This window comes from Tenrec ecaudatus, chromosome 5 (genome assembly GCF_050624435.1).
Source record: "Tenrec ecaudatus isolate mTenEca1 chromosome 5, mTenEca1.hap1, whole genome shotgun sequence".
Lineage (NCBI taxonomy): Eukaryota > Metazoa > Chordata > Mammalia > Afrosoricida > Tenrecidae > Tenrec > Tenrec ecaudatus.
In genome coordinates, this window is record NC_134534.1 from 105,283,816 (window position 1) to 105,307,508 (window position 23,693).

Below are 23,693 nucleotides of genomic sequence, written 5' to 3' on the forward strand. Positions count from 1 at the left end.
CAATTGATGTATGTATATGTATGAACTGTGAAAAGAATTGTATCAGCCCCAATAAATTGTTAAAAAAATAAAATAAAATAAATAAATAAATAAATAAAATGTAGAAAACTAAGTTGCATAGGGTTATTGGAGTTAAAAGAATTAAAATATAATCCTTTACATATAATAATTGCTCAGCACTTGGCATTTATTATTAATAAGCATTTTACCTGTGTTTTATATACTATGCAAAAGCTACGTGGATCATAACAAATTATGGATACATTAAAAAGACTGAGAATTCTAGGACACTTTCTTGTGCCCAAGCAAAACCTGTAAATAGACCAAGAGGCAGTCATTTGAACAGAACAAGGGAATACAGTGTGGCTTAAAATCAGGTAAGGTATGCATCAGGATTAGGTCCTCTCACCTTAGTTTTTGAACCTGCTTGCTGAGCAAACAATTTGAAGAACGAATATTTGACTCAGAACCTGGCATCCGGACTGAAGGAAGGTTCATTCGATACGCAGGTGACACAGCCTTGCTTGGTAAAAGTAATGAGGACTTGAAGCATTTACAGTCCGTACAGCTTGCAATATGGTTTGCAACTCAAAGTAAAGAAAACAAAAATCTCCACAACTGGAACAATAAGACCATGATAAATAAATGGATGTTGCCAAGGGGTTCATTTTACATGACCATTGGCCCATAGAAGCAGCAACCAAGAAATAAAATGACAAAGAGGCAACTTTAGTGAGATGGATTGACACAGTGACTAACGATAAGTTCAAACAGCAAGGAATTTGCAGGGCTGGGTGGTATCTTCTACATGGGTTCGCTAAAAATTGGAACCAACTCATTGGCCCCTGCCAACCATATTGCACGTAGAAAGGAGTGGGGGGAAGTGTATTAAAATGTATATTTTTATTATTAAACATTTTGTGTTATGTAGATATTCCATCGAAATGCAATCAATTCAACTGTGAGAAACAGGTAAAATAGGAAGTGTAAGCGCTCTGCTTCAGTGATGCTGGCCAGATGGTTATTATTTCACCATCATGGCAACATCTGCCAGGGAGATTAAAACAAAATTTCCTCCCTGAGGAGATTCGGCCTGCCCCAGCGAAAGCTGTGTATATACAGGGAATGCCAGGAAATTCTGACATATTCTTGGAGCACACACTTCAAAAATATCTTGTGTTTTTTCTGTTTTAGCAACTGCACTGCGTGGTGGTTGGAAGTGAAAATGCCAAGCGATATTTTGAAGCAGTTCAAGGATCCAAAGAGCACCGAGGAGAGCTCTTTGGGATGCAGAACCTCTTCAAACTACGGTCTCGAGGCTCTTGCCTTACGAGGGACATCCTGGAGGTGTGTAATTATTCCTTGACCTTTGGGTCAAATATTTAAACACACTTTTCTCCTCAGGAACTTTAAAATACAATTGCTGGGACCTTTTCAGTGAAATTTAAAATTTTCTATATGAATAAAATATCATACTTAAAATTCCTAGTTTCAGACCATTAAGAAATGAATGATTGTAACCCTCATTCATTCAGATGTCCCATTCTCAGTTATAGATGATGTGCATGTACAGTACAAATACTTAGATAGTGTGCCGCTCCAAAGCCATTCCTGGACTCAAAGAAAAGTTCATTATTTTAAAAACAGCTGTTGAATTCAGGAACTGGAAAAAAAAAATTTCCTAAACAAACAAAAAATATAAAATGTGTTTTGATTAAAAGTTACCAAATACTCCCTGAGATGCACTCTCATGTCTCGTGGAGATTTTTGTTTTCTGTTCCCAATAAAAATTCCACATCGATATTTCAAACTCTCCCAGTTGTGTTCATCTTCAGAATACAGATGTTTCTTATTCTTCAAACAGGATACTTATATCCTTTTCAAACATTTAAAAATTCTTTAATATACTAGAATACTAAGAATATCTAAATTCTTTTCTAGTTGATATTAATATAAGGATGATAAAATCCTGGGATATCTTGTCCAACAACTACATGACATAGATCAGGAATCAGCGGCACAGAGAATGTAAGGATGTTCCTCCTCCTTGCCTTCCAGGACTTTGTAGTAAAACTTTAAGGTACTTCATTTATTCAATAATTAGCATAAAGAAAATTCAAAGGATAGTTGGTCCTTGAAGGACTTAGACCATCTTGGTGGGAGGTGAAAAGGATGTTTGTATAATAAACAAATCACTGTAGTAAGCATATACCATGAAAGATCAGTAGTAGTTCAAAGCTATTACTGAAGGCACAAAAGAGAAGGTATTTATATATTTTTAATTCTATAAATATTAAAACTATTATACGATATCTGATCTATACTGTTAAGTTTTTTGTTTACAGTAGTTTTATGAGTATTTGATGCTAAATTGAGTGATTTGTTTAAAGTCCTCCTTTTCCTGTCTTTTTCCATTTTCAAATATGAGTTTCTTTTATGCACATCTCATTTTTGTTTGATCAATAGCCTTATTTGTCTTCTAGACCCCACTCAAATTTTACCTCCATCTCAAAATATGCCAGCCTATATTCAGCTTTTTAATTTGAAGTCATTGCCTTAAAAAACAAAACCTGCCTTTATAAAGCAATTAAGAAGTTCTTGATTTTATTAGGATGGCCACTTAATCCTCTGTTAAATGAATATTATGTAAGATATATCAGGAATACAAGTTATTAAATACAAAGTTATCTTGTTTGTTAGTTGTCCCAAGTATATCCCCCCCCCCATGAATGTGTATTAACATTTTATGAGGTACATTATGTTGTAGTTAGTTCCCATCATGTTGATTACAACTCATATCGACCCCATATGTGCAAAGTAGAACTACCTCATTGGGTTTTTAAAGATGTTCTCTGAAGAGAAGCAAACCTCTAGGCCAGTCTTCTGAAGCAGGCTGGGGTTGGCTCACACCATCTCACTCTCATCAGTTAGCCATCCAGCATTTAGCTATTGTCACTGCCCAGGGACTCCTCATAAGTAGATCACTGTAGGAAAAGTAACAGCAACAAAATTAATTTAAATTCACACACACAAGAGGGCTTCAGGAAGTTGTAGGAAAATGGTAGTGTAATATACTAGAAATTTTCCATGAATGTTTTAAAGTCCCTTCATTAAACAAAAATAATATGTGAAACTGTCTCTCAACCTATCTGCCATTTAGGTATAAATACTTTTGGAAGCAGTGTTTATATCGTTGGAACTATCCCATGAAGAATTCTACAGTATTTAACCCACGTCCAAATGAGAATTTGGCATCTTGAGGGACTTAAATCATGTCAGAAAAGTTCTTTTGAATTTGGTGGACTACAAGAATTCTGAAGTGAAATTTTTTTTCATAGTGAGGGAAGGCTATCAGGTGAATGAGTTAAGGATTCCCATGAAATACTCAGAAGACAGCTTTGCTACTCCTAAAGAAAAATCCCTGGATACTTTCCTCTCCAAGTATATTTTTAATTTTCTTAAAACTTATACCTGAATAAACCCCCATTATCATCCTGTGTCCTTTGAGAAATCTTATCAAGTTTACCCCTTGGGAGCCCCTCCCCCCAAATCTAAAAGAGTATGCTCTAATCAAAGAATTAGAAGTGTTTCTTTTGGGGTTTTTTTTTTTTACATGTTTTGGTCCAGCAGGCATAGTACTGTGTTAGTTGGTGAACATTACTGAAAGTTTTACCCTATCTCCAGCTCTCATTGTTTGTGTAAATAATGTCCAGTAACTTCAGTTTTAATCTGTACAAGTGAAAAATCCATACATTTGAATATAAAAATTTGTTCTTTACATGTATACTTCCCTTTTCTTACCAGTCTTTTAAATTCTATGTCATTGGCTAAATGAATGATACTATCAATAGAATTACCACTTGCCCAGGGGGATGATTTATAATATTCCCCAACAAAATAATAATGATATATTTAATTAGATTGAGGGCGTGTACAAACTGTAGAAATATGATTAGATTTTGAGCTGGTAAGAACAATTAGTTCTTATAACATGACCCTACTTGATTCTTGAGATCACTGAAGATTTGGATACAGAGTATAGTGAAGAAATCATAGGGTTCCCAAATATCATAAGATGCCCAATAGTTTCTATGGCTTTGTGTTAAAACAAGTAGTCATCTAAGTGAGATGTCTACCAAGTCCATATGGAAAAAGCACACCAGCCTGTATGATCCAATAATAGAATCCAAGACTACAAGGGATACAGTATTAGAGCTTAAGTTCGGAGCATCCAGTTGGCAGAAGGATGTGAATGGCAGTGGAAATACAAAAATCCATTTGCAGAGTCCCCATGTGGAGTGAGCCTCCCCTGGGGCCTGTCTAACCATTAACCAGGGATGTGAACAGAGTGCCTTGGAAAGTTGATGAATGCAGATACAGTTAGACTAAAATTTAATGCTTTATCATTTGTTCTCCTTTTACACCCACTTAATTTTTCCTAATTTTTAGTATTTTCTGCTTTCTTTTGGATATAGATTATGCTGTTTTATTTGTTGTTGGGGGGGAGTATTCTTTGATACGAATTTCAGAATAGGTAAATCTAGAGAGACAGTAACAGAATGAATAGTGTTTAAGGTTATGGCCGGGGAGGTTGGGGGAAGAGAAAAATGGGGAGTGTATAATAAGGAGTCCAAGAATGAAGAAATGTTCTAAAATTAATTGTAGTGAAGATTCTCCAACTCTTTTTAATATATTTAAAGCATTAAATGATATGTTTTGAGAATAAAACTATGATTTTTAAAAGTTAACATCAATACTACTTTTCATCCTGCATAGTTATCATCCTCTTTAAATAAACTAAAAAAAAACCCAAAAAACCAGCCTCTTCGTTTACTTGGTACTCTAATTATCTTGGTTCATTTGCAAATCTATGGGTTCTAAAGAAATTCCTATTTTGAAAATACAATCCCTTAATACTGTCTAATATTGTTCATGGTGTAACTCTGAGTTGGAACCAACTTAATGGCATCTAATTACAACAATAATAGTTTGGATTAAAACAAAGACAAAATCATTTATATAAGGTTTATAATGAAAAAGAAATGAGTGTTTTAAATGTTATGTGAACATTACGTACCTTCCTTAATTATTAAATTGAAAAATAATATTAAGAGAGCTAATGCAAGTTACAACTGTTTTTTTCTTTCTTAACTGTTTAGCACACTTTTGCTGTTGTTGTTTATCTGTTATTACTGTGGCACAGTCTTTATTCTTTATTGCTGGCATTACAGAGAGAAGGACAAGTGGAAGCAGGAATTATGACAGCCACAACAAAGTGGAAAGAGGGACCTCCAGTTCACAAACCGGAAATGGCAAGTAATTTTGCAGTGTCATCCAGAACTGTACAAAACATGTACCACGACAATACAAAGTTGTTGTTGTTTTAGCCAAGAAATCAGAGGATTTGGGTAAAATTAAAGTAGCATTTTAACTATACCAAACTATAAATCCAAAATTAGATTCACACTATAGAGGTGGCAGGCTCAACCCAAATAAATAATTTTTAACTAACCTACAAACTAAGTGGTAAACTAACAGTCGATGAATATTTAAGATTATTAAACTAAACATCAAAATCATTCTATGGCTCAAGCAGATACTTTATTTGGTTTGAATTCTTGCTCTAGTTATGGTTTGCTCTTATGCTCACCACCACTAAATCTACCTTGCCATACTGAGATTTTTGTAAAGATAGTTGAGGGTGTGTAGAAGATTTTCTTACTGCTTTTTTCTTTCTATCTTTTTTCTAGTTCTGTTTTAAAAAATCATTTTATTGGGGGCTCATACAACTCTTATCACAATCCATACATTTATCAGTTGTGTAAGCACATTTGTACATTTGTTGCCCTCATCATTCTCAAAACATTTGCTCTCCACGTAAGCCCCTGGCATCAGCTCCTCATTTTCCCCCTCCCTCACGAGCCCTTGATAATTTATAAATTATTATTTTGTCATATCTTATGCTTTCCATTGTCTCCCTTCACCTACTTTTCTGTTGTCCATCCCCCAGGGAGGAGGTTATATGTAAATCCTTGTAATGGGTTCCTCCGTTCCACCCCACCCTCCCAGTATCACCAATCTCACCACTGGTCCTGAAGGGATCATCTATCCTGGATTCCCTGTGTTTCCAGTTCCTATCTGTACCAGTGTACATCGTCTGGTTGAGCCAGATTTGTAAGGTAGAATTGGGATCATGATAGTGGAGGGGGGAGGAAGCATTTAGGAACTAGAGGAAAGCCGTATGTTTCATCGTTGGTACACTGGACCCTGACTGGCCTGTCTCCTCCCCACGACCCTTCTATAAGGGAATGTCCAGTTGCCTACAGTTGGGTTTTGGGTCCCCACTCCCCCTCATTCACAATAATATGATTTTTTTTGTTGTTCTTTGATGCCTGATACCTGATCCCGTCAACACCTCACGATCACACAGGCTGGTGTGCTTCTTGTATGTGGGCTTTGTTGCTTTTGAGCTAGATGGCCACTTGTTTACTTTCAAGCCTTTTAAGACCCCAGACGCTATATCTTTTGATAGCTGGGCACCTTCAGCTTTCTTCACCACATTTGTTTATGCACCCATTTGTCTTCAGCAATCGTATTGGGGAGGTGAAAACACAATGATATGGGTTTTTTTGTTCTTGCTTTTTTTTTCTTTCTTATTTGGTTTTATTTGTTTATCTTTAGGGGTCTGCATACAATTTTATACTAGTCTAGTGATTTGAAATCTCTTACTTTCAGAAATATATGAATAGTGAATTCAGGCAACACATATAACTGATGATACCATTTCTAAATCTTTCACTAATAGTGTCTGTGTTTAGCTTCAGAGTTAGAAAACTGAAGAACATAATTAATTCTGGTCAATGTGGAAAAAAAAGTACATATTGGATTTAGTTTTGTAGCAAGTTTTATTAAAATACCTTTAGTGTTTTTCTATTTCTTTCAAGCTCCTATTATGTCTTATTCTTATATTTCATCAATCTGCAGAACTTTCTCTTAGGAGGTGTGTCTTGTTAGTAATGCACAAGTGGAAGTATCTGGTGCACAGACTGAGTCAGTCTCAGTTAATCATACCTAGTAAGTTGGGTGCTTCTCGTTTTTGAGAGCAGGATCCTCAGCCCCCACATCATAGAGATTGACCACGCTCTCCTGTTTTCCTTATCAATAATTTGATCATTGTAGTGCTCGAGTTTGAACTTCGATTTATTTTGGGTGGTTATTCAATTTGAGAAGAACAAAGAATACCACATGGTAAAATTAAAACCAGTAAACATTTGTTTATTGACTCTTTTACTATAAGAGAACACCAAGTTATATGTTCACATAATAAATTATCCCCCTGAAGTCAATTCCATTTTAGTGTGATACATTTGATATCATTATCTAATGCTTCTGCTATTGTTTCCTAAGTAGATCAGAGAGCCTGACTGTCAAGAACAAACCCCGAAACCTCTGGCAGAAGAAATCTGTGATCTTTACAGTGATTTTACTGATGAGGAATCCATGGAAAACTCAAGAATAAAGACTACTAAGAGCAAAGCATCTCGTTCAAGTAGAGGTTCTGCAAGAGAGTTCACCTTACTCCAGTGCGGTTTCTCCAAATTGTTTGAGACGAAGTATAAAGCAGATGAAGATAACGAGGACTGTGAAACCTCTGATGATAAACATTCTAGTGGGCAGCCCTCATGCCATTCAACAGAAGCCAAAGATGATGTGATTGCTGGTTGTCAAAAAAATCCGGACTCTCGTGGTTCTTTAAACCATCAGAAAGAAGCTAGCACAGCAAATCCAAATGAAAAGTTGATTTTTGATAAAAGTGAGACTTTGAAACAGAACATTTCTTCTCCTGATGACAAAATTTTTGAAAATACAATTGAGCACCAGACTGTCACAGACTCAGATGACAGTGATGTCATCTTTCCTACACAGTATACAACTCAGAGGTTCCCTAAGTGTAGTGCAAGGTGTCAGCCACCCTGTGAAGACTCTGAAACAGAAACTGCCATTGGAATAAGAAATAATGACAAGGATAGGAAAACCTTGGTCAGAGGAAATGAACCAGTTTCCAAAGCCTTCAGTCCTGAGAGCACGAAAAGGAAAGGCGCCGGGGATGTGAGTGATGAGTCGGATGACGTTGAAATCGCCTCCCGGGCAAGAGTAAGAAAGCACAGAGCTGTGAGCTCTCTGAGGCGGAGCAAAGAAAAGGGATGCAAAAGCAACCTTCAGGGTTTTCCCAAAGCAATGCAGAAAGCAAACAAAGTGCATACAACCAACATGCATTGTAGCTCTCAGGTTATTGATGACTTTTCATCTTCGGATGATGATTTATGTGCCAGCCATATCAGTTCCCCTAACCCGAACTACAGAAGACAAATTGTAAGAGAGAGAACCAGTTCCTCTTCAAAGTTGCCTAGCCACGATAAGAAAAACGCCACTTTTATACCACGAAAACAAGTGAAATTTTCAGATGAGAAGGTTGTCAATCAAGATCAAATATATGAATCAGTGGACAGATTTTTAGGTAACTACATCCTGAAAACCTTTCTTTAAATGTTTGTTTTGTGAAATCAAATAATTTCTGTAAGCAATTCTTAATATCTTGTGAAATAGCTCTAAAATCAAGACACTACATTGAGACACAAATTAGAAAGGCAGAGACAGGATAAAGGCAAGACCACCTGGGGCAAACAATGGTTGGCCAGCAACCCCAGAAGCTCTTGCATGTGTCCTGTTCAAGTTACAGCCCATCTTCCCCTGCGAAGACTAACTATTCTGACTCAGCAATGGCTTCTTTACAAGTTTAAAGGTTTTATGACCCTAATATACATTCCTATGTATAAATATTATAGTTTAATCTTACCCATTAAAAAAATGTGTGCATGTATATATACATATATATATGTATGTAGTGTCTTTTAATCTATAGCATTCCTCTTTCATTACTGCCGTTTCTTTACAATTTCTCTAAAGAACCTGTCTACATAGAGATTTTTTTCAGTCTCATTTTGCTGAGTTCATATTCTGAGAGCAGTCAAACATGTTTATCCTCTAATTTCTTGCAAATGGGCAGTTATCCCCAGAGACTGGATCCAACTCAGAATTGATCTCCTTGATAAGACTGCAGGCGGCATAGAATGTTTGCTGGTCTCCTAATAAAGTCTTAGTAGTCATAGTATATAAGACCCATACCCTGTCTACTCATCCACAGTAGTAAGTTGGTGGTATTTTCTATTTCTGTTGTTTCTTTTTAATTTATTAAGTAGACTATAAAGAGACATTTCCCCTCATCTATTATCCATACCTGGTGTAACACAGTTCATATAGCAAAATCATAAAACATGTTTAATTTTTTGCTGTAGCTACCAATGCTTAATATAATGAATTGGTTCTCTATTACTCTTCGAGGATGGTCTACTTGGTTTTTAATATTAATATGAACTAATTTATTTAAACATATCTAATTGGTTTCAGTAAACAATAATTCATATAATTAACTAAGTACATGGTCTCATCTTTGGCCAAGTGACAATCTTTTGACATAATCTCTTTGGCTCATGAGACCTTTGGACATAATACTAGTTTTCTTGGGAAGTTTCTTTGCTATCTGGTATAGCTTAATGTCACTGGATCATCTCATATTTATTCTGTTCCAAACCTAGAATCAGTCATTTCTCCCAGAAGTCTTAGGTTCTTTTAGTGAAGAAGGGTATTTCAAGACCATAATCTGGTACAAGGAATGATCTTTGCTACTGGCTTACTGGTTATTTTGGGATCCTTTCAGTGAGCACATCATATATATTTATATACAAACACATTGAGGTAAGTCAAAGTATATTGCTGCAAAATCATAGAACTGTGATAAAACAAAAATATCACAAATGAAGCTATTGTTTTTCTACATATCTTTCATTTCTCTAGCCCTCCCCACAAAAGAATTGTGAATTCTTCAGTTTACACCTCATCAAAATGGCAGTTTGAACATCTTTGAGAGACTCAAGTCTTGTTCGTTTTAAATTTTCTATGCAGTTTGGGAACAATACGAAGTCTGGAGGAAACAGTCATCAGAACAACTTTCGGGGTTTTTTTTCCTCACTGGTGCAGTTTTCATTTTTAAAACTTCTTCACAATAAGCCCCTTTGATTGTCCTGTGTTCTTTGAGAAAATCCATCATGAGACATGTGTTTAGAGTAAACCTGTGCATTAAGGGCTAAAATCCTAGTAGTAATACTTTTGCTCTGAAAGATAAAAACAACTTTGAAATCACTTATTTTTTTAACATGATACTGGCACCAGAGCTCCTTGTTTGTTTGTTTTTTTAGTTGTTTATTGGCAAATATTTCACATGCCATATAATTTAATTGTTCAGTCAAAGGGTGCAATCATCTGGTATTCTATATTTTAAGACCAAATCCATCTGACATCAGCAGTGATTTTTCTTTTTCTGAATCTCACTTTACCCTCTGGCAGGTCCCTGCCAATGTTACATACATTACATACTTAAGAAAGGGTGACATCAAAGAGCTGAGTACAGAAGAGCTGCTTGAGAATACAAAGCCAAACATTACAATGAAATGTGCAGAAAAACTAGAATTAGAGAGCCAAAAGGTAAGAATTTGCTCAGTATATCTTAAAATAAAAAGTCCAGAAAAAGTTCAAGCTTCGAGTTAAAATATTGAAAAGGTGTATGGACAAAATATTGAATGACGCAGAAAGAAGCAAAAGAAGATGGAAAGAATACACAGAATCACTGTACCAAAAAGAACTTGTCGACATTCTACTATTTCAAGAGCAAGAACCAATGGTGCTAAACGAAGAAATTCAAGCTGCACCAAAAGCATTAGCCAAAAACAAGGATCCAGGAATTGATTCATCTATGCCAGGAAATTTGGAAGGTAGCTACTGGCCAAATGACTTTCCAAAGAATGGTGACCCAACAGAATACATACCTTATAGAACAATATCATTGATATAACAGGCAAGTAAGATTTTTCTGACAAAAGTTGCAGCCATACATTGACAGGGGCTGCCAGAGGTTTCGGCCAGTTGCAGAAGAGGACGTCAAACAAGGGATATCATTGCTGATATCAGATGAATGTTGCCTGAAAGCAGAGGATACCAGGCAGCTGTTTACTTGGGCATTATTGGCTATGCCAAGGCACTTGACTGGATCATAATAAACTGTGGATACTTTGAGTTGAATGGAAATTCCAGATCACGTCATTTTGCTCATTAGGAAGTTGAATATGGATAGTTGTGCGAACAGAACAAGGGAGTACTGCATGGTTTAAAATCAGGAAAGGTGTACAACAGGGTTTTATCCTCTCACCATTCTTAATTCAGTCTGCATGCTAAGCAAATCATCAGAGGATGTTGGCTTATATGAAGAATGTGGCATCAGGATTGGTGGAAGGCTTATTAACAATCTGCAATATGCAGATGATACAACATTGCTTGCTGAAGGGAGGAGGACTTGAAGAGCTTGCTGATGAAGATTGTAACCTTCAATATGGATTACAACCCAATGTAAAAAATACCAAACTCCTCACAACTGGACCACTAGAAAACATCATGATAAATGGAGAAAACATTGAAGTTGTCAAGGGTTTTGCCATGTTTGGATCCACAATCAATGCTCACAGAAGCAGCAATCCAGAGATCTAAAGAAGGGTTGCATTCGTTAAATCTGTTGCACAGGTTCTCTTTAGAGTATTGAGAAGCAAAGATGTTACTTGGAGGACTAAGGTGTGCCTGACCCAAGTCATGATATTTTCTGTTGCCTCATATGTGTGTGAAAGTTGAACATCCAATAAAGACTGAAAAAGAATCATTGCATTTGAGCTGTGGTGCTGAGGAAGAATATTAAGGACACCATGGACTGCTGAAAGCACAGATTGATCTGTCTTGGAAGAAGTGTGGGCAGAGTGCTCCGTAGTGCACTCTGAAGAAGAACGATGATGCTGTCTGCTATTGTAAAGATGTGGACTTTTGGAGCCCAGTATAGAGTTGTCAGCTATGAACCAGAATCAGCTCGAAGTCAAGGTTGTGGAGACTTCACCTTACCTACTTTGTAGAGTTAGTTACATAATTTGTCTAAAGAGACCAGTCCCTGGAGAAGGACATTGTCTTTGGTAAAGTGGGATACTGAAGAAGATGAAAGGTCCTCAGGGAGATGGAGTGACGTAACAATTGTGAGGATGGCGCAGGACTGGGCAGCATTTCCTTCTGTTGTGCATGGGGTCACTATGGATTGGAACCAGCTAGATGGTACCTACCGACAACCTAACAGCAACATTAGACTTCTTCTACTGGGTTTTATTATTTACAGTCTTTGGGTCACACCGATTGGTATGCTTATTCCATGTGAACTTATTTTCTGACTGATAAGCCTTTAGGACCCCAGATGCTAGTGTTTCTTTCCCACACTTAATAGCAGTACTTTTTGACTCATGTGTAAGAGGGTATCCCCCCCCAAAAAAAAAAACCAAAACAGAAAAAAGATCCACTGGGTGGACCTTTTGTAGTATGCATTTTTTTCCCCACTAGGTGAGCAACTTGCTCTGAGTAGGTATACACAATGGTGTTACCTGGGAAGGTTCCCTCTGGTGACTGAACTTTTTTGTAAAAGCAGTTTTGCTAAACCGTGTGTGTGTGTGTGTGTGTGATGGCTGATTTAAGAGAACAGCAGACTGAAATTTTTTTCCTGCTCAGGAAAAATACTGCAGAAACTATTGTGATGTTGAGCACAACTTAAAAGGACATCACTGGGAAAAACTCAAGTGTATGAGTGGTTTTCTCGTTTCAAAAAAGGTGCAATGTTGATTGATGACAATGTCGTCTGGACATCCATCAACTTCCTGAACAGATGAAAATGTCGACAAAATTTGTGCAATTGTCCTCGAGGCCAGCAACAAACCATTGAAGAAATGCAGAGCTTATCTTGGAGCTCAGTTCAGCACATTTTAGTGGAAGATTTGGGAACGAGAAGGATTGCTGCAGGATTTTTGCTTCAGGTGCTGACTGACCAGGAAAAAGTGCGTCCACATACCGGGCTTTGAAAGAACAGCTGCAACATGGCCCAGACATTTTTTCCCAAGGTCATTTCGGATGATGATATTACAACCCTGAAATCAAACATCACCCAAGCCATTAGAAGACACCATCGTCACCTTGACCAAAAAAAGCTCGTCAGGTGAAATGAAAGATCGAGACAATGCTCATTTGTATTTTTTTATGTGAGCGAGATAGTGCCTGTGGAGTTTGTTCCACCAGCTCAAACTGCTAATCAAACTTACCATTTAGAGGTTCCAAAAAGATTGTATAACTATGCAACCAAAAAAGCCTGACTTTTGACAGACGGGGGACTGGTTTTGCCACCATGACAATGTACCTGCTCATTCAGACATCTCAGTGCACCAGATTTTGGCAAAAAAAAAAACAAAAACCCAAAACAGAACAGCATGTCTCTCTTGCCCCATGCACTTACTCACCTGACTTCACTCCATAGGACTTCTTTTTTTGTTTTGTTTCCGCTAATGAAGAGGGACATGAAAGGACAACAATTTGATGATGGAGAGGAGGTGAATTAAAAAGCGGGAAGTACTATCAGCCATCCAAACAGATAAGTTTGAAAAATGTTTCCAAGAATAGAATTGCAGATTTAATAAATGTATTAAGTGTAATGGAGAGTACTTTGAAGATGATAGGGTTCTTTTAAAAAATTTTAAATTTATAGTTTTGGAAAAATTTTCATTTAGGGGTGGGTACCCTCTCGTGTGTGTGTGTACACACATATATATTAAAGGTGCCATGGTGGCATTGTGCATTCAGCACTGGATTACTAACTGCGAGATTGGCAGTTCAAATCTACCAGGGTTGCCTGCTATGAATCAGAATCATCGTGATGGCATTCCCTTTTGTTTGGGTATATATACATACATACACACACATACACACACACATATACACATTTGGATATAGATAAAATACCTCAGAATTTTATATTTATTGATAACTACAATTCAAATTTGACCTTGTATTTTACTTCGCCTCATTACATGTGTATCCCACTTCTTCTATAATGAGAATTCTGGTTCTCAAGCTTATAGGTAATGAGCAATTCGACTATGTTTGTAGGTGCTACTGAGTTGATAAAGACTCATAGGGACCCCATATTGACAGAGGACAATTATTCTATAGGGTTTTCTAGGCTGCACTCTTTATGGAAGCAGATCCCAGGTGTTTTTTTTTCTCAGAGCTGCTGGGTGGGTTCAAAGGGCCAACCTTTAGGTTAGCAGCCAAGTACTAAACTACTTGTGCCAATTAGGCTCCTTGATTAAATTATAATATTCCATAATTACTCATTTGTTTTATCCTATAGTACACAACAATAGAAGATAAAAAGGTAATATTACCATAGTATAATTATTGACAACCCTTTTATTTTTATTTTTTTGGTACATGCTCTTCCCATATATCTTCCATTTTGAAAATAGATGTACTGTGTATACATGGTCAGAGCATAGACAACGTTGCAGAGTATTCTTTGCCTCTTAGGCTCCATTGTCTCTTGGTTATAGAAGTAATTGTATTTTATGCCCCCTAATGTCACTGTAAAGAACCCTGGTGGAACAATGGGTTTTGAATTGGGCTGCTAACCTATAAGATCAGCAGTTTGAATCCACCAGCTGCTCCTTGGGAGAAATATTGAGGCTTTCTACTCTGATAAAGATTTAGGGGAAGTTCTACATTTGTCTCATATAGACACTTTAAGTTGGGGAAGTTCTACCCTGTTTTATATAGAATCACTATAAGTGTATCCCAGAAATGGGATACAAATTCAGTGGTAGCAAGTTTGGTTTGGGTTTTTAATGGTTTTCCAGTCAGTTTGAGAGTATCTTAACTACTATTAGATTTCTCAGGAAGAATAGATTAAAATAATATTCCTTAAGTTTCTTATAGATTACACTTTGTGCCCTATATACTCTAAAGTTAATTTTGCTGGATATAAAATTCTTGGTTTTGCTTGGCTCACGCTTACTTTACTTGAGAATTTTAAATACTATATGTAGCTTCACTGCTAACATAAAAATATATATCAAGTATTCCTTTTATTCCCCCCCCCTTAGATTCTCAAGTGCTTATTTTCTGTTCCCTATAGTACAGTCATTTTACTAGAATATGTCTGAGTGTTGGCTATTCTGGGTAACTTTTCTCATTTACACAGTATTGTGTCAACCTAATTTTCAGAGATGTTTTGTTATATGAGGTAACTTCAAAAAGTTTGTAGAAAAATTGAATTAAAAATAATGGAACTTTCCCACAATATTTGTGAAGTCCCTTCATATTACTATTTTTAGCTATGTGTTCTGTTGCTTTGCTTTTATGCCTTGCTTCTTCAGAGACTATTATTCAAAAGTTCAACATTTAACAGATTCAGATTCTGCCCAACTTTTTAATCTATTTATTTTTGCTTGTTCTTTCTCCCTGTTATGCCCCTTCTAGCCCATTCTAGTTTTCTTTTCTGAAATAACTACTTATATTGCATCTTTCACTTATTCCTGAGTTTTCTAATTCTGATTTATATTACTTTCCCCTTTTCTTAGTTTTTTATTTCATTTGAAATAGACTACAGTTTTAATCTTTTGTGAGTACATCTTATTGATATGCTTTTATTATAGAGTTGTTGGTCTATTGTGCTGTCCAGTGAAGACTTGTTAACTATATTGAAGTCTCCTTCCTATTCTCAGAATTACATCTTGTTTCTTCTTCTTCCTGTAGAAACCTTGATACCATATAGATTTTGTGACTATTAATGGGTTGTCCCCACCTACTTATATTTTTGGTTTCATAGATGTCTCTTAACTGTCATCCGGTTGTGTTGCAAACGTCTTGGTTTTGCTGTCTAATGGGTAGCTAATTTTATGGATTTGGAGATTCAGAGAGATCACAAAAATATTTTCTCCTACAATCATCATCTTCTCTCCGGAATCTAGCCTAATTTTGAATTAACATGACCCTAAAAATGTCTGACGTGTCTAAAAAAAAATTGTATAAAAGAGGCTGATATATGAGCAAGGCTATTTTACTATATAAGCCTTAATCTTTGTGTTTGATTTATTTACAACTCTTCGGGGTTTATTAGTAGTCTTATTTTAAAGTTCATTATGGTATTTGTACATTATATATATGTAATACACACATATACATGTATATTCTCTATATATGTACTGTTGTAACATACTGGCTGGGAGAAACATGGGGCTTCCTACTCCCATAAACATTTACAGTCTCAGAAACCTACAGAGTCAGTTTTACCCTGTCTTGTAGTGTCACTATGAGTTGGCATTGACTTGATCGCAATAAGAGTGAGTGAGTAAGCATACTGGATTATCCTTTGGTTTGTGTGCTATAATTAAATTTTAGGTTTCAGGAATTATTGAATACTTTTTTGTATATTCATATTTTTAATGATCTGCATTTTTTGTGTCAGTAGTTAGTGTGAAACTAATTCTATTTTGAATAATATATAAAGTGGCCTTCAAAGTTAAGAAAAATTTGAGTAAATTTTCTACCAGAAGAATCCATTTGGAAATTTTGAATATGTAGGGCCTCTAAAGTTCCAGTATCTTTTAAAGTTCTTTTGTATGTGTACCATGCAGAGTCTTTGGTGTTTTGAACTCTAAGGATAAGATTTCCTAGTTATTCCTATCGTTGTGCTATTTAGTAGTGACTGGTTTTTAAATGAATGACAGTTTAACTGAGAGATTCAGGACTGAAGCAGCATAAATGCTGACGGTCATAATTGAGGCTCATTTACAGAGCTGTTGAGAGTTTTTACAGATCTCAGGCCCATCTGCTCTTTTATGACCACAATTTTAAAATAAATTAGAGGTGCCTAGAAAGAAGCAAAGCAATAAAAAGAATAGCCATTTTCTAAATTTCTTTCAGAAAAATGCTGTGAGCTAATTTTTTTTTAATTTCCTAAAACGCTCACATTCTCTGTGCGTATATAAAACAAGGGAAAACACAGCCAAGGAAAGCCAACCAAAGGAAATTCCCTGGTCATAGGCCTAGTGTTTCTGGTCTATCACTGTAGTCAAGTAAGAAGATAAGTCAAAAAAACATTGCTATACAATCACAGAAACGGTTATTAAACAAACCTATCAAATTATGAAGCTTTTGTTTCTCAACATATCCCCCATCACCGTCTACAGTTCTGCAGATGTTGTGCCCATCTGTTTCCCCCTTTCCTAAAGAATTCTACCCATTGATTTGCAGCACTTGAAAAGTTTTGGCCTCATCAAGGGAATCAAATTTTGTTCCTTTTTAACTCTTCTTTAGGTTTTAGGAATAAGTCTGAAGGGGTAAGATAAAGACTGGCAGGTGGGTGGATGGTGAAGTGCTTTTAGGGCCACCCTTGCTATGCCAAAGACGGAGCTGGTATGCTGTTGGGAAGGGAAATCATTCCTCAGCACCACTTTCTTGTTCTCACCAAGGCAGTTTCCCTTCAGACTCCTTCCTAACAAGCTCATGGGAACATCTTGTGCCATGTGAGAAAACCTATCAAAATTACTCCTTTGGAATCTCAAAATTGCCATAACTTTCTGAGCTCACCGCTGTGCCTTGTGTTGAACCGGCAAAGCAGACTCCTTCAGAAACCACGGTTTTGACTGGACCTGCTTTTGAAGGCTCCCTAATGAAAACAAGCAAGTATATTACTGAGAGACCAAGTCTGCAGCCATCCACTGATCTCAGAGACATGTTTCAACATGTTGTATTTGGAATAAACCCATGCATGAACTAGGAACCTGGTAGCAGTACTTTTTGACTTCTCGGGGTATCCATTTAAAATAACAGATGAGACTAACACTGGTTTTTAATTAGAAAACAGTTTTTTCTAAATCACCAGAGAACAGAAATTTCTGAAGCAGACATTCGATGACTTTCTCCAAGCTAAAATCCCCTTTTCAGATTTAAACCTAAAAACAGTTATCTCCGTAATTCTTATGTTGATGAGCGGGAAGGGCTGTCTCCAAGTTTACCTAAACCAGCATATTTGCATCTTCCTCTTGCAACTTTTGAGAAAATAAAACTAAACTGAATGTTTTTCTTGAATATTAAAAATTGACCAGTAATATGCAACCAATGTTATGTGTACTTTTACGTTTACATTGAGCCCTATGATCTTCTAATGACGCATTTGGTAATATCTGATTACATCCTAGATGGCGTTCAGGAAGTGGCTTATGTCCACTCAAACCAGCATGTGATTGGATCGAGCAAAGCTGAAAATCACATGAGCCGGTGGGCAGTACACGATGTATTTGAGTTGAAGCAGTTTTCCCAGCTTCCTGCTAACGTAGCCGTGTGCAGTTCTAAGGTGAGAACGGTATCGTTAATTTTGACATCATTTTTCACAGGCATTCCTCGATAGACTCTTTCAACATTCGCACAAAGAGCGCTGGCTGCCATCCACTCAACTCTGGGAGGCCCGATAGAACAGAGAACTGCGCCGTCTTCTCCCGGAAGGACTGGTGCTTTCTCACTGCGAACTTAACCGCAGCACCACTAGTGACGTCGCTACGAAAACTCTTTAAGTAACAGTTAAACATACCAGTTTGAAAAACAGTAGACCCTCTGGAACTCTGTAGTCACTGAAGACAACGCTTTAGGTTAAAACATTAATGTAAATGCCTAAGAGTGATAGGGTTGCTTAACGGTTTCCCTCAATAAAACTGCTATATCCCAAACTGAGAAAGAGCCTGCTGATCATGTGCTTAAGTCAGGACCAAGCCCTTATGCACATGTGAAAAAAAAAAGTATATGATTAGATTCTCTCAAAAATTTGCTCACACAGCATCATATGGCATATACATAGTCAACAAAAATATCTTTATTATGTTATAAGAAATAACTACTTCCTATGGTTTCTCCTGATTTAAAATGGATGTGGTATAGAAGGAAAAAACACCAAATTCACGGCCTTCAAGTCCCTCCCAACTCATGGTTACCAGATGCAGCAGGGTAGAACTACCCCTAGGAGGTTCGCAGCCTGGAACCCTGGACAGGGGTAAAGAAAGCCTTGCAGGGAAAACTTTCATGTATATGTGCTGTTGTCGCTCTTTGGAGAGCTGTAGTCATCGAAGATAATGTTTATGTTTTAGATTAAAAGCTGTCATTTTATCAAAGGTTCAAAAATATTTTATTACTGTTGGACTTATCACTCTTTATTAACTGCTAAGAGCTAAGTGCCTTAGAAGTACTTTTATTGCCAATTTATGGGGTAGAGGTCAGAAATGCATGTAAGAAAGATAATTTGTTTTGTGTTGTTAGTACATTTAAAAATGAACTGTTGGGGGGGTGCTCTTTAACTATTAAGTTGTCTTCATTATTTGTACCTCTGGTAGTTTCACAAAGGATTTGAATATTCTAGTAATCATACCAAAATGTAAAATAAATTCAGAACCAGAGAAAATAGAAATTAATGCTCAGTGCTGGAAGACGAATATACATAAATAGGCCACAACACCCTACCTAGTTGTTTCAAAACAGTGGTATTTGTTTGTATTCCCTGGTGAACAAAATGAAGACAATGGGCAATTTAGCCTGGTCTCAACTAGTGCATTGGAAATGTGGGGGGGGGGCAGTTTTAGTGACTGAATGCCCAAATGACATTAATATCTGTGTATGGCTTGGGGGACATCCCTCATTCATTGTCCATAATGCCTAACATCCTTTTGAGGAGAACTGGTGCACTGGTAGGAGTCATAGGGGGGAAAATATGGGAAATTAAACAAAGGGCAAAAATACTCTAAGTTTTTTAGAAATTTGGTTTATTAGGCTGAAGGACTTCTCAGAGTCTTTCACAATACAGCGGTTTTTAAAATCAGGTATTGTTTTCTTTTGTTTTTAACTAGGCCCTTTTTTTCTGTCCAAATGAACAAATTTTAGTGTGAAGTAGTTAGATAATTTGAAAACCTCCTGTAGTGAGTGTTAACAAAATAATTTAAATAGACCTGAGACTCAAACTCTGGGTACAGACATGATAAGCAGACCCTTTGGAATCTTCATAAAGAAAGTTATAAAACTGAAAAGGCTACAGGAGGAGGGAGGTTCCTTTTTCTTTAGTGTAAACCATATCAATTATGTCAACTCTATGCTGCAGCACTTCATGAAGTTTAGAGTACATCTCCTCAGAAACCTCATCTCGCAATGATATGTGTGTGTTGGGGGTCAGGCGGCACCTCTCACAAAGAAGATGATTGGATTTCGAGTACATCCTTTGAGGCCATATTTTCCCTAACAAACATACCAACTTAGAATCACTATAATTGTCCCTTTGCAGGGGCTTTGAAGAAATGTGTCATTTCTTGACTAAATCATGGTGGATATAACACATTCCAGGAAGCCACTAACCAGGAAGCTCAATCCTAGCACCAGTGTTAGCAGGCCAAGAACTATCTGTGTAAATATACTTATTTGAGTGACTGATTTCTTAAGCTGATCCTGGATGAAGTAAATTTCTACTCCAACAGAAAAATATTCAGTCCTACAGATTTGACCTTTATTATTTAGTTTGTCCAATTAACAAATACAACGATATTTGCTTGTCTTTATAGTTGAAATGTATTCTAGCTAAAAATCACTCGGGCTGTATTGTAAACTTTCTAATACAAGATTTCTAGGATATGCTTGAGGGGTGTGCCTGCTTCTCCAGCACTGAAACTCGCCCTCATGCTCGGGCAAAGATAAGTGTGTCACTTAGGAGTGGTTTTGCAGCTTCTATTGTAGAGGATGGTAATCATGGGCTTGCAGTTTTGAAGAAGTGAAACTGGTTGTAAAAATGAGAATGAACTAAGGGGGAAGGAAATGAAGCAAGATGAAGGCAGAAGAGATTCCGCCATAGTGTGAGTGAGTAGATGCCTTGCTTCTGAAGTCTCCCCAAGTCCCCAGACCTCCCACCTACAGCACAGGAGCTTTCATGTTCCGCTGACCTCACCAATCTTTCTGATGATTTGGAATTCTGAGTGCTTCATGTTTGTCACCAAAGTCTTACTATTGAACTTTGCCTGTGTTTGAAAAGACTGTGTATAGAGCCATATGCAGAAGTGTTATGTGTTGCCTCGCTTCCTAAGAAAACAAAACAAATTCTATTTATAGGAAACTAGTACACAATGCTATAATATGTCTGTTTTCTGAAGAATATTGTAGTTAAATCTAATACCGTCATAGAACCTTTAACTAAACTGCGAAGCAATACACTGAGTTGAAAACTATCAAGAGAGAAGTCGCATACTCAGAGTCCTTGATAAAATCCTAAGATCTTCCAGAATTTCTCAATCTTTTCTACATATTTATAGAAATCCAAATAAACAGAGCTGTGACTCTCCTTTTCAAAAATCAACCATATATTAAAAATAGGCCTAAAATGGGCATCTTTTCCATGTTGCCACTGTTTATTTTTTATAGATTTTACTTTATATATTAATTTCTACATATAGAATATATTGTATCAGTGCCCTCAGTTAAAATTTATCTCCTCAAATAAAATTCTAATTGTGCCATTGTTAATTGGTAACAATGCCAACTGTGTAAAATGGAGTGCAAAATAAGGATTCATTTTTGCCTTAAAATTATATTTGAATATTTTAGAATCATCTTTGAAAACAGTTCCTGTTGGAAAATGAAGTATCTGAGAGCTAGATGGAAAACCTCTGTGCCTTAGGTTTCACCTCAGGCAACAATAATAATGCCTTGAGCATTTGAAGGAACTGATAATACCTTTATTGTAGTTAATTTGTTCTTTTAGTATGTGGAAGTATGTCACAAAATTTAACTATACCTGCTTCGGATGTGATGCTTCACTTTTTAAATCAACTGCATGTTTTCAACTTAAATTTACTTAGAGTTTTCTGAAAAGAAATGTACAAAGACATCATTCAATTAAGGATTAATTTCTATGGCAACTGATAGTTGGAGACTGAAAGGGGGAGGATGTACTCTGCCTTCAATTTCCTGCCAGCTGTCATAGGCAACCTCTGCTGCCTGAATCCAAGCCAAGATATAGACTGTGACCAACTCTAAGAAACTATATCTGTATTTTTATAAATTGGTACAAGTATCACACTATAAAAGAAGATTTAATCTCCTGAATTGGATGACAGACACTTGGCACTCTTGCCGGTGTTTGACAGAGAAATAATGGGCCGCTTTGTAGTAAAACCTGGATTAATAGTAAACCCTTCTTTATGTTATTGCAGTGTGGTGTAAAGGAGAGAACTAAGCACGCTGTCATCCAGGGGTGGCGTGGGCTGGGGGCAGAGTGCTCTTTCTGTCATCAGTGCAGGTTGAAGCACTGTTCCGAGTACTGTAAATGCAAAATGTGTGTTAGTAAGAACTTCTCTTTCTTGTATTTGTATTAGATTGGCATTTTGTAGATTGTGTAAAGAAAGGCCCTTTGAGCTATCATGGATTTGATTGCAGTGTGTTTATACAGCTTTTGGAGTCAGCAAGGAGGGATGGACTGTACAATGAATCGACTTTGAGGAGAGAGAATTCCATTATGCTGCTTTTCAGCATGGTGAATGGCGTGCTAGTTTAAAATAAATGTTCACAAATAACTGGTTTATAAAGCAACCCAGTAAGGTAGGTTTAAGGTTTTAACTGCAGCAGATTAACTCTTTAGTGAACGGCATCATCATGTTCCATTCTATAGTGAGATGTTAATTTTATTAGACAAGCATTTTGTCAAGTAATAGTAGAGATCGAGTTTTTTTAACTATATATGTGCATATGTAAAATTTTGTGACTAGTATTGGCATAAAAAAGGGAGGCTTTCATCTAGTATTCATAAAATGGGATCGACTATTAGTCCTGTGTCTCAGAAAGATAATAATTGTCACTTCAGGGATGAGGACCTATTTCCTAGCCAGAGGGAGAAGAATCCAATGCATGCTACACAGATAGGAAGAAGTGTCAAAAACTTCATAGAAAGGGTTTTTCCGTAAACTTTTTTGCAGAACCTTCGTAGATAGGTACTGACTCCTCCTAGCCGGAGGCCTAGAGACCCTGGTATCTTTCCTCACAGAGCTGTTAACTGAGCTTAATGGGATAATGTGGCCAATGAGCTCATGAATGCAAAGCACATTTAATTCCTTGTAAGAAAGACATTGAAATCACTCACAATATATCTTAATTTTCTAATTAGAATTGTAGCTTATCAGTAGGGATGAGGAGTGAAATTCCCTTTGTAAGCTTGGTCAGTGGCTTGGTAGGTACTCTTTTTGTTGGTAGTACTACCAATGATAGAATCATAGAATAAATTCTCTGGAGTTATAGATGAGAGACCAACTTAAAACTATGCATGTTTGCCATGAGGAATGCTGTTGGGGGAAAAATGTGTATTTGAAAGGATTTTAAACTGACTTGACAGCAGATTGAACTAATAGAAAATCAACTTTGTTTATTGGGAAGCAGTTTGAATATAACTTGTCTCCTATCTGGTGCATGATCCAATCACAGAGAAAATACATATGACTTCTTCTAACACATTCTTTGGTTATAATAGTTACAAAATTCCCACTAGCTAAAAGAAATACTACTTCCTCACTTAATACCTTCTACATAACAGTATATAAGTTAATAGATATGTAAGGATTCATTAAACTCTGATTGACTCCACTTAGTGTCTTAAAGAA

At 36.6% G+C, this 23,693-nt stretch overlaps 1 protein-coding gene across 4 annotated transcripts in view; it reads left to right on the forward strand.

The window, feature by feature from the left end:
* The window catches only part of ERCC6L2 (ERCC excision repair 6 like 2), a 167,210-nt gene that overhangs the window by 96,785 nt on the left and 46,732 nt on the right, over nt 1–23,693 (forward strand). For 3 of the 4 annotated variants that reach the window (XM_075549800.1, XM_075549802.1, XM_075549801.1), the window contains 4 exons: nt 1,195–1,347; nt 5,232–5,312; nt 7,411–8,518; nt 18,222–18,376. In XM_075549800.1, the coding sequence (XP_075405915.1) occupies nt 1,195–1,347; nt 5,232–5,312; nt 7,411–8,518; nt 18,222–18,376 (1,497 nt within the window). Of the gene's footprint in view, nt 1–1,194; nt 1,348–5,231; nt 5,313–7,410; nt 8,519–18,221; nt 18,377–18,416; nt 18,849–23,693 lie in introns of those variants that run through there. The other variant, XM_075549803.1, reaches the window with a different exon arrangement.